The sequence below is a fragment of the Diachasma alloeum genome, unplaced genomic scaffold (assembly GCF_001412515.2).
Source record: "Diachasma alloeum isolate Michigan unplaced genomic scaffold, Dall2.0 Dall_scaffold_00200, whole genome shotgun sequence".
Taxonomy (NCBI): domain Eukaryota; kingdom Metazoa; phylum Arthropoda; class Insecta; order Hymenoptera; family Braconidae; genus Diachasma; species Diachasma alloeum.
This window is the reverse complement of record NW_021680365.1, coordinates 1,781,631-1,793,718: the sequence shown is the minus strand read 5'-3', so window position 1 is coordinate 1,793,718 and position 12,088 is coordinate 1,781,631. Positions and strand designations below refer to the sequence as shown.

The 12,088-nt window shown below is 38.2% G+C and overlaps 2 protein-coding genes across 2 annotated transcripts in view; both read right to left on the bottom strand.

Moving 5' to 3' along the window:
• LOC107035794 (plexin domain-containing protein 2) overlaps positions 1-1,829 on the bottom strand; it is a 47,188-nt gene extending 45,359 nt beyond the window's left edge. The window contains exon 1 of the mRNA XM_015253386.1: positions 1,286-1,829. Coding sequence (XP_015108872.1) covers positions 1,286-1,376 — 91 coding nt within the window. The 5' untranslated portion in view covers positions 1,377-1,829. The remainder of the gene's footprint in view (positions 1-1,285) is intronic.
• A 949-nt stretch (positions 1,830-2,778) lies between these two features.
• LOC107035687 (cilia- and flagella-associated protein 69-like) lies at positions 2,779-11,763 on the bottom strand. Its single transcript, XM_015253235.1, has 7 exons — positions 11,536-11,763; positions 10,168-10,600; positions 8,072-8,276; positions 7,724-7,988; positions 7,338-7,668; positions 4,177-5,333; positions 2,779-2,913 (listed from the first exon to the last, which is right to left on the bottom strand). Exons 1-7 carry the CDS (start codon positions 11,761-11,763, stop codon positions 2,779-2,781), a joined length of 2,754 nt encoding a protein of 917 aa, XP_015108721.1.
• Between the last annotated feature and the right edge of the window lie 325 nt (positions 11,764-12,088).

The window sequence follows — 12,088 nt, the reverse complement described above, 5'->3', positions numbered from 1 at the left end:
ATTCAACTCTATTTAGACTTGAAAACCAAAGCATAAACGTCATGCCTCATACTACTCAGAATTACGGAATATCGAGGCAGCTTGTTCACTGATCATTCACGCTCCGCGTACGCAAAATTCCACTTTTCGCATATCGTGATAAAGATTAGGGATCAACAGAGGGTAGCACTTTTTTTCGGCGAGCGCTACACACCTCCCACGGGTCAAAAATTGTATATTTCCGCGTCGAAAACCCCTGTGGCACTAGGCGCGAACGATATTTTTCATCATTCCGGCCGTAAGGCAGCGCTTTACAGCCATCGTGACAAAATAGGATATTTCGTCATGAGGACGAAATAGTATATTTCGTAACGAGTGCAAAAAAGTGTTTTTTGGCGAGTGGGAGGTTTATATCACGAGCCGAAGGCGAGTGATATAATCCCATGAGCTAAAAAACATTTTTTCACGAGTTACGAACAATATTTTTCATCACAGTGTGGCGGAAATTGAACTTTTAGGCACGCGGAGCGTAATAATAATAATAATAATAACAATTTATTGCAGTCTCATAAGTTATTGAGTTTTTCTATTCTCATGCAATCAACAATAACTGTTTGAATCAAATGAGAACTTATTTGTTAATTCATTTTCTGAATCCAATAAAAAATGCTTTCACGAAATTTCCAATTTTTAGAGGTGAATATCGGAGACACTATGTAGTAAAAAATTTTACAAAAAAATCACCGCATTCAGAATTTATCAATCTGTCACGGATTAATTTTTCAAGAACATCGTAAAAACCGTTTTCTCATAAGATGGGAAAAACCTTAAGGGCACTTCAGTAAGTTTCAATTTGCGATTGAAAATCGCATTTTTTCTGAAGTCTCGCTTTGCGACTCCGAAAGGCCTCTAGATTTAAGGCCTGAGATTTAACTCTCAATTTGACATCACAAGTCTCAAAATAAAACCTATTTTTTTGGGTGTACTCATCACCGAGACAATAATTTCGAAAATAATTGAACCTGCAAGGCATAACGAAATGAAACAAAACCCGGAAGCCGTAATTACCCCCCGCAGCCCCCGGCCCCTAGCTCATCAGGCGCAATAATAAATTACCGTTGATAGCCCTCACATCGACGGAAGAAAGTTCCAAGAGCTCAAAACAAATTGAACAAAAGAGATGATCCCAGTGCGGGTGTAGAACTCAGACACGTTTCCCCTCCCCCAGACAATCTCCTCACCCCCCGCCGCCGCGCATACGAATTTTTCTCTTCCCTGTGTGGAAATGTGGATATTGAAGACTCACCTGAGTCTCCGAGGCTTGATCCAACAACAAGGCACAATGTGAATCCAACGATACACCCACGGGCTAAGAAACACCACTGTTCACACGCCATATTTTTCGCTTTTAAAACTGATCAACAGACAGAGTCACCCAATCGTGAAGAAATAAAGTGAGACGGAATTAATCCTTTCCTTTCCCCGGGACGGTTTAAGGCACTTCAATTCGACCCCACGGAAGAGTTTTTTCTCAACAAAATGTTTTTTATTTGTTTTGATTCCCTGAAGGAGCCGACGTCCTTCAAACTAGCCGTCCCTCGAGGTCGCTCCTCCCCCCTCGCGCACTGTCTATTTTTTTCAATTTTTCAACTCTTTCAAACTTTTTTTGATTATGCGGGATTTATTCGGCTCGTCCTGGGATTTGGGGACGGGGGAGGGGAGATTTCAGCGGCTGGTTTTCTAGCAACACTGGGGGAAAAACGATGGATTATTCTTGTGGGAACTCGACTGCGGGAACTTTAAACCGGTACTGCAAGAGCTCCGGGCTGTTGGTCGTACGGCATGATGGTACGAACTGCCGACAGGAGGAATATGAGAAACTCTTCCATTTGGCGGGGGGTACCCGTTATGCGCGCCTGCTATCTTGAGCTTCTCGAAAATACGAGAAGAAAAGGGGGTGGGGGCGACATCTGGCGGAGGTGAGGTGGGTAATGAAGGGAATTGTTTAAATTCCAGATTTGAATAATGAGTTGAACTTAGGGATGGGTTATGTTTTAAAAAATATCGATGTTGTCAATCAATTTTTCTGGAAAAAACATCGATGATTTAAAAAATTCATGTTTTTCTCATGACAGAGGAAAAAAAAATTAAAAACATTTTTAACAATAATTGTTTTTTCTTGTCGTTTTTACTGAAAAAAATCTCCTATCGTAAAAAGGAGAAAGGAAATCGATCTCGAAATATCTCGAAAATCGTTCAATTCAATTGAAGGCCCGAGTTTGTAACAGCGATGTCGGGTTGAAAAAAACCCGAGGAACTTACGTTTCAATGATAACTACAGCTGGAGAGTTAAATTTTGAATCTCGAAACAGGGTTTTTGATTAATTGAAAAAATTTCTTGTTTTCCGTGGCTCAATAATAATAAAATAGTATAAATATTTCCAGGTAGAAAAATGGTTCATTTGAATTGAATAAATGAAAAAATAAATAACTAAATAAAAAAATTATAAATAATAAATAAATAAATAAATCATCTGGATCTAGATCTCTTCTTTGGCTACAGAAATATTCGTTGGTTGGGTAATTATGGAAGAAGAAGAGTGATTTTGACGAAATATAAGGAGACAATTTATTTGTTAACTATAAGAAATTTCTTTCAATTGATGTGGAATAATTTTCTTGGTTCTCGGTGCGTTTAAAAGACATCTTCTGTTCGTTATCATGATTGACGTCCGTCTTCAACCTTTACTTCTTCGAAAAAATTCGAAAACCCATCAACTCAAGACTACACTTTCTTTATTAATAATCCCAATCTTCGTGAGAAAAGTCGTAGGAAATTGGAGGTGTTGAGCTCGCTGGTGAAACTCTCCCAGCTTCATCACATTCAGAGTACGATCGAGCGGTTTTTATTCTGTGTGTTTGGTTTAAAATCGTCTGCAAATGTGAATTTAAAATTATTAATTCAGGGAAGATGTAGGCAAAAATTAAAGAATGAAACTAAACAAGTTGAGTTCTCTCATCCTATTATTAATTACTGAATTATCCAACAATCAGTTTCAGGGAAATATTCCGAGAGATACTTTTGTTACAAATTTATTGAGCTACAAAAAAAGTTCCCTGATATCCCTGATTTATTCATTCGGAACAAATATAGGGGTGGGTGGGGTAAAATGGACACTTTAGACTTTTTTAAAATTATTCATAACTCAGAAACAAATTTATTAATTGAGCTCAGTTTCGGCTCGCCACAAAGGGAAAGAATTGTTCTTTGTATTGAAAAAAAATATTGAATTTTATCAACATCTCAACCCCTCATTAACATTAAAAAAAAGTCAAAAGTATCCGTTTTACCCCAACCTCCCCTATTTATATTTATTCAGTTATACACGTATGAAAAAATTCAATAGAAAACATAACGAATTCGTTGTAAAATTCTATTAGAATTCTATAGGAATTCTATGGGGTTTTAATAGGATTTCTATTTAATAGTATATTTCAGTACATGTGGGGCAATATCGTCTTTAACGTGTGTGGGGTTTACAGCATGAACCGAAGGCGAGTGATGTAACCACACACGTTAAGGGCGAAATTTCCCCACAAGTACTGAACAAAATGTTATGTCACGAAGCCTGAAACCGGCTGAATTGGACACGAGACGCGAAGCGTCGAGTGTGTAATCCCGCCGGTTTCAGGCATGAGTGGCATAAATTCTATTAAAAAACTCAAAATACTTTGAATTTCTGTTCCAATTTTTCTCTTGAGATTTTTTCTATTACAATTCAAATTTTCAAAGTTTTTTCCATTGAATTTTATTTAGTTTTGCATTACAGAATCCGAGTGGAAAAAACTTAGAAAATTGATGCCAAGCATTCTTATAGAAAAAATCTCTAGAGAAAAATTCAAACCGAAATTCGAAATCTATTAACTTTTTCTTACCGAATATCCAATAGAATTTTCTGGCGAATTCGCTAGGTTTTCTATAGAATTCATTCATACGTGACCCCTTAAAGGCAATTGTTAAATAAATAAATGAATAAATAAATAAACTAATTAATTAATTAATTAACAAATGAATAAACAAACAAATAAAATAATAAATAATTCATCATTTTATATTTTTTCGTGGTTGGATCCACTGAAATTTCGTCATCTCCCACTCCAGTGACCCAACAAATAAATCGCCCCCCCAAAACTTACAGTAACATTCCACCCCTCCGGGTACGTCCTATGGCAATCCCCAGGCGCCCCTTCCGGAAATCTCAATCCCCCCTCAACCTCCGCCTTCTGTTGATTCCTCCTCCCAACCCTGTACCCCCTATCCGCGGTCCTCTCGACCAAATCAATAGTCTTAGCAGCTTCCAACGCTGCAGTCAGCCTGGCATCCCTGATCCTCGCGATGTCCTCCACCTCCTTGCGCCGCTCCTTCATCTTCTCCTCCCAGATAATCCTCTCCTGACAATCCCTGACGTAAAGCCCGCACTCTCGATGCCTCTGGCACATCACCAGGAGCATCTCCCCGTCGGCCCCCAGGGGATTGACCCCCTTCTGCTTCAGATACCGCAGCACCTCCCCCCAGACCTGACCCCTCGTGAACCTGAAGAACTGGTCGACGATGCAGAGGGTTATCGAGTCCTCGGGGGGCAGATCATCGGTTAAAATCTTGTAATGATCCCTCGCCCTCTCGTAGACCTCGGAATTCGCCAGCAACTGCTTCCGGATGCTGTAGATTTTCGGTCTGGCCGATCCCAACAATGACTCCATCGTCGGAGAGTAGTTCTCAATGGTCTTTGTGTAGAAGGAATTCCTCCACTGGGTCCGGCCCATCAGGGGGAGTTCAATATCCTCGACGCATCCAGTGGACGTCCTCTTGACGCCAATTCGTCGCTCCTCGTCCCTCCAGATTTTTGATAGCAGTGACAGCAGTCCCTTGGACTTGTCGAGACCTCTCCAGGTGCTGAGGTGGGGGATGCAGTGGGGATCCAGGCACATGTCTGATAAAATCCCCAGGAAGACGGTCTGGGGCAGGCGAGGGGACGCCTCGAGGCAGTCGAGGATCAGGTACGTTCCTCCGTTTTCTATGAATCGTTTGAGGGTCGGCGGCGAGGAGATGATGCAGGTCCAGGTGTAGGAGCCCAGGGAGATGAGCAATTTGTCGTCGATGACGAAGTCCTGGGGGGTTTGCTGGGAAAATCGCTGGAGGAGGTTTTGGGGGATTCTTAGGGAGTCGGAGGAGGAGGTGGAGTGGGGGGAACTGTCGGGTTTCTGGAGGAACTCGAGGGTTGTTAGGAGGAGGGCTAGCGTGCTCTGGGTCTGGAGAGTTAACTCGGCGAGAATTAGAAGTCTGTTGATTAGTTCTGGGAGAAGAAGGGAATCCTTTTTTTAATATCTTTGGAAGTAATCTATCTTGTTAACGATCCGTTGGCCGCGCTACACTGAGAGAAATATCGTTATAGTATCACAAGACTAATTTCTTGCGCGAAATATCTCTTGAGGATCAATTTCTTGGGATAAGAATTCCGGATAAAGCGGCAGACAATGTCAGATTCCGGTGTAGTGTTCGTGACTTGAACATGAACATTTCATGATAAAGTGAGAATTTCTTGCCACGAGAAATCGGTTTTTTCGTGTCAGAAGATGAGGAAATGACGGAAAATATTAAAAACTTCGAGTCAGTGAATCATGAATCAGAGACTTTCATACTGAATGAATAGAGAGTTTATGCAGAGGAAAACCTCCAGATATTAAAAAAATATAACCGTCGCTTACGCTTAATAGCTTTGAGTTTGAACACGGAGAGAAATGTTCAGTAAAAATTTCGGAACTCACAATTCGCTTACCGATTACGGAATCGACTCAGAAAATTTTAGAAACGGTATCGTAATTTTTCACAGGAGATTCAGATAAAAATTACGGAACGCTCCGTGAAAAATTCCGTGACAGTTCCGTAAAAGTTCCTACAACCACATTTCGCTCCAGAATTACGGAAAAGATACGTAATTTTTATTGAATAGTTCTCTCCGTGAAGGGAAGCAATATCTTCTTTTCCTTCTGTCAAACTATCCTTGTCTTTTAAGGAATATTATCTCATTTCGAAAAAAGACATCTTTTCATTCAGTAACTTCCTCCTTAGCCCGAAGAGCACGGATTTCTTGTCTAAAACCTACCATACATTGATCAAATATGTGTGCGATGTTTTTCGCTCAAGAAATGATTTTTGTGATATTATATCTATTTTTTCTTAGTGTATGAGCGCCGCGCCGCACTTTTTCCGATTTTTTAAATTGCACTATAGTAAAGCCTCAGAAAAATTTGAAAATAATTGACATCTCATTTTAAAATGCAGAAAAATATTGCTCCCTTTTTGTTCTCTTCCGCCCTCTCAACCACTTTCATGCACGATCCCTAGTCCACGTACGTGTCACTCCTTTTTCATGTTTCTTTTTATGATTTATTTCGCCCCAAAATCTTTTCATAAATACTCATTCTTAGTGGAATGGCTCGTATTCAACAATATCATAAGTAGTTAGATCTTCAAATTTTTATTCCGAAACTTCCAGCCGTGTACCGCGTATGAGGCGAATTTTTATGAAAACATAGCAACTTTGAGCATGAATACATAATTAAAGGTTGACACTGAACATAAAAAATCTCACGGGACTTCTTCTTTCAAATTTATCATTATGTCGATTTATGCTGGGGCGGTGCAACCAACGGCATTCGTAACTTTCCGCAATCAACGGAGTGTTAACCCTGGATTGTTCACCCTATGAAGGAAACCCCGCCGCATGTCGTTTTTCGTCAACTACAATTGACTGACTAACCGGAAAAATTCAAAAAAATTTGACTTGGTCAATTGAAGTGTCTAAAAAATTATAGTAGTTTTAAGAATAACATATTTCCCAAAATTCCTAAAGAAAAAAATTATTTCAGACAGACAAATCATTTTTTCCATGTTAACGAGAGACGGACCCCCTTTGTCTACATCAAATCTTAGAATTATGTGTTCTCCTACAATTATTAATTTCTATCTATGAAATTACTTAATCGACTCGATTATCGCATTGTTGAGTTAATGAAGTAGTTTAATGAATAAAAAATAATAATTGCAGGAGAAAACCCAATTCTAAAGATTCCTATAACCGCAGGGATTCCGTTTCCCCTTAAATGAAATTTGCCATGACGCGACGTTGCCGAAAACTCGCTAAACGCGCCCGGGCAGTGTAGAGTGAATTCGGCAACGCTAAAGCCTACATAACACGGCGGGGAATCCCCGCGGAGGTGCCCAAAGTCGCAGGGACGCGTTTGGCGACCAGACTAAGGTTAAATTCCTGTTGTGACTCTACCACAAAATTACTCACTGAAGAGTAGATTAATAATCCCTGCAGTTTTGAACTGTATCACTAAATCTTGGTTGTGAAGCGATATTATAAAACAGAGAGCTTTCAATGATTCCATGAGAATCGAGGGGTTCGACTCGATCCTCATACTCCATTCCAAGATTCTTAGAAGCTTCTTTGGCCCCTGGAGCTTGACGAAATCTTCCCACAGCTCAGGCACAAGTGTCGACAACGTCCTCATCACGTACGGAACCAAGTGAGAATTATGGGAAGAACTTCCCGGGATTTTCGACTCCTCGTCGATGCACAGGAGTCGCAAAACCCCACAGATCACTTCCTTTTCCCTCATCATCTGTGGAAAATTCAGTTCAACTTCAGCTCGAAAGAATTTACGGGGATGAAATTACGGAAATGCAGAAGGGGGAGGCAGCGAGATGGCAGAGGAGAGCTAGGAGAGTTTTCACGAAGAATAGATCTTCTTGAGTTGAAGGAACTTGAGAGGATTTTAATAGGATTATGATTTCTGTTGCTAATCCTGAACTGACGAGGTTCCACGAGGGCATTGCCACCAATCCAGCGAGGATTATCATCACAAGATCATTTCGAATCTTCTTTAGATGAGAGTTTAATGACGATTCACGAACACTTGACACGAAAACATTTTTCAAGGACCTGAAATGAATGAAATAAAACGGATTTCCTCGTGAATTCAATTGATTTTATGAATGATTTTATGGATGAATGGATTAACATGCCTCGTAATGTCACGGTTTGGAGGAGATATATGTCGTAAACCTGAAGGAAAGTCTTCCGATGGTTGAGCCGACCTCATCAATGCCCAAATGACTCGTATTGTGAGGATTACCTCATTTTTGTTGTTTTTTTCGTGAAATTTCTTGAATGAATGTTCTAATTTTGGTAAAAGGGAGTTCAGAATATTTTCTCTCAGCATTTCATGACCTAAAACGGGAAATTTTACTCTAGACGGATAGCCGTCAATCTTCGGATTTTTCAATATTAAAATAATCTCCGACTTACATTGATTAAGATTTAAATATAGTAATCGAAGTTTAAAAATAGTAAAATCATTGATAGTCTAATTTTCCAATTGATGATGAATTAAATATTTAAAAACAATAACTCCCCTATCGGGAAGTTAATAATTTGGAAATGTCAATTTTCTATTGAGTAGATAATAGGGGAGAGTGGGGTAAAATGGACACTTTAGACTTTTGTTTTAATTACTCATAACTGAGAAACAAATTTATCAATTGAGCTCAGTTTAGGCTCATCACAAAGGGAAAGAATTGTTCTTTGCAATGAAAAAAAAATTATTACATTTTATCAACATTTCAACCCGTCATTAACATTTTTTAAAAAAGTCAAAAGTGCCCATTTTACCCCAACCTCCCGTACTAAATTTCTTAGAAGAGATTTTCGATTATCGAAATAATTGTCAATTTTCTTCACTACATTACTCATTCCTTCCTCATTACATGACTGATTCGGAATTTGAATATTCAAATTGATGATTACTTCAATAATTAAAATTTAAGAGTGATAACAACGAATTCAGAAGCCAAGCGGTAAACCAGGTCAAGTCGATTTTGACTTTCGATCAGTTTTTGACGAATATCTCGGAATCTAAAAGAGATAGCGAAATTTTTTTCATTACCTTCTTTGAAGAATCAATTGAGGGGTATAAAAAAGGTCATGACGGAAATTGTCCTATCTCTTTTAGATTCCGAGATATTCATAGAAAACTGGTCAATAGTCAAAATCGACTTGACTCGGTCTACGGCTTTGCTACTGAATTGACTACTTAATAATTTAACGATAATGATAATTTATGGATATGGCTATCTCTGCTCCAGAAAATAAATACCAGTTAAATCCAGAAATAAAGTTCTGGTGACAACAATTTTGTAAATATTTTTAAATGAAGAGGCTTAGAAAAATGTACTTTAAAACAAATCTTTTTGTAATGAAAAGAAAACACAACATTATCTGGTTTTTGAAAAAGTTCGAGAAAATTTTCAGTTTTACAGAACTTTCGAAAAAAATTCTTTAGGTTCACAGATCATTCGAAAGAACTCTTGAATTTTCTAGAAAACTCTCCGATTGTCTAGAAAATTCGCAAACATTGAGGTGTTTTTTTTATTGCAGCAATTTGAAAAAATCCTCGTAGTATTTTATAAATCATTGAGAAATCCGGACTCACAACAGACTTCTGATGTCATCACTAAATCACAAATGACTTCCAGCAGCGAAAATTCTTTAGTTTCACAGAGCATTCGAAAGAACTCTTGAATTTTCTAGAAAACTCTCCGATTGTCTAGAAAATTCGCAAACATTGAGGTGTTTTTTTTATTGCAGCAATTTGAAAAAATCCTCGTAGTATTTTATAAATCATTGAGAAATCCGGACTCACAACAGACTTCTGATGTCATCACTAAATCACAAATGACTTCCAGCAGCGAAAATTCTTTAGTTTCACAGAGCATTCGAAAGAACTCTTGAATTTTCTAGAAAACTCTCCGATTGTCTAGAAAATTCGCAAACATTGAGGTGTTTTTTTTATTGCAGCAATTTGAAAAAATCCTCGTAGTATTTTATAAATCATTGAGAAATCCGGACTCACAACAGACTTCTGATGTCATCACTAAATCACAAATGACTTCCAGCAGCGAAAATTCTTTAGTTTCACAGAGCATTCGAAAGAACTCTTGAATTTTCTAGAAAACTCTCCGATTGTCTAGAAAATTCGCAAACATTGAGGTGTTTTTTTTATAACAGAAATTTGAAAAAATCCTTGTAGTATTTTATAAATCATTGAGAAATCCTGACTCACAACAGACTTCTGATGTCATCACTAAATCACAAATGACTTCCAGCAGGTTCTTCGATATCTCTGGAGGGCAATTATTAATTAGTCTTGAAAGAACCACTGGAAGACTGGATTTCTCCACAGCTTCGTACAAATACCCCAACTTTATTGCTGAAATATCCGCTCGTTTTGGTCGAGTCAACAATTCATGGAAAGATCCAAGCAGTTTTATGATTCCTTCCTGTGTTGGCAGGAGAATTATTAGACGCCCTAAATGTGTGAAGTAATGCTCCAGAATTTTGGAGCTGGTCAGGTTCTCCGAGGGCTTCTCCACTTCTGGAGGACAACTGATGGTGCCTAATATGGTCGTTAGATGTTCTTGGTACTCTGGAACTTCTCTCGCCTTCCATCCTAGGAATTCCAGGACTATCACGATGTCAGGCAAGTCTTTAACTTTCTATTCGTGGAGTTAAGGAGATGTTTACCCTAATTTTTCAGAAATTTGTTTGATGAAATGATTAATTAATCAGCTTTTTTTTCATGGAAAAGATAAAATCAATTGTGTCAATTGAATCCATCTTATTGATCTACAATTGCGACTAATCTCTATAATAAGTGATTTGACGAGAAAGTATCAGAAAAAAATATTTGTGAAAAAAAGGAATGAAAACAAATTTCTTTGGATTTTTTAAAAATATTTTCAGAGCGAAGAGATTATCGAGAATTTACAGAAAATTGCAGGAAATTTTATGGGCTACAAAAACGGCTCTCTGTCGAATTTTTGTAAACATTTTTACTCCGAAAAAATCATAAAACCATAAACTCGGATGAATAAAGTTATCTGAGCAACTTTCTTCACGAAGCAATTAATTATCATTCCTAGGTAAAATCGTCTAGGTCAATTCAATTTATTTTGTTCATTTCCTATTGTTAAATAATCTCTATAATAAGAGATTTGAGGAGACCATAAAAACATATTTGTGGAAGAAAAAGAACGAAAAAATTTTCGTTCGATCTTTCAAAAATATCTTCGGAGTGAAGAGCTTTAGGTGAATTTATCAAAGAACTTTTTTGTAGGAAATTTTATGGGCTACATAAAAGGACATTTGAGGAGCTTCCGTACAACTCTTCACTCGGAAAATATTCGCAAAACAATAAATAATACACTAAAATGAAAAAACTCATTTTCTTCACTTGTGCGTAAAGTAAAATTTTACACATTGTGATGAAAAATAGTGTTCGACACACGTGAGAAAAGCGCTCTGAGACCCTTGGGATTGACAAAATACAATTTTGAAAAAAATGCTTCTCTGAAGTAAATGAACATTTGGCAAAAATAATTTTTTTTCTCAGCGCACATGACCCTTTTCACCACTCATTCATCAAGGATACGAATCCCCTACTCCCGACTTCGTCCAGAAACTGACGAAGTAGCTTATCAATCCACGGTGTACTATTCTCCGTCACCGGATCCCCTACAAGTTCCCTCAACTTCTCCAAAATCCCCTTTGAACATTTCCCTTTAAACCTCTCCGCAAACTTCTCCAGAGACTCCAGCTTCTTCCTCGGAGTCTTGGAACTAACATCAGCACAGTAAGTATTCCTCCAAACCTCCCGCATGCCTCCTCGAAACCCAGAAAAACCTCCAGCTCAAAAAAATCTCCTCTAAAGATACTTCTCTTTAAATTTCACACTTTTTCGTCTCAACTTTACTATTTTTCAAACTTCTTCAGACCTGCGCATTGACACAGAAGGTTAACAAGCCCTTTCGCTCAATCGATAAGTAAACAGCCTCCCATAACGACAAAACAACATCCTGGAACAAATCTCCTTGGAACCCGTCAGACCAAACAGAAAAAAAATCTGCAGATGGCTGTAGCTTTGATACGACGGTAATTTCGCGTAGATATTCTTGTTGTTTTTACTTCGCAGAAAACCACCGCAT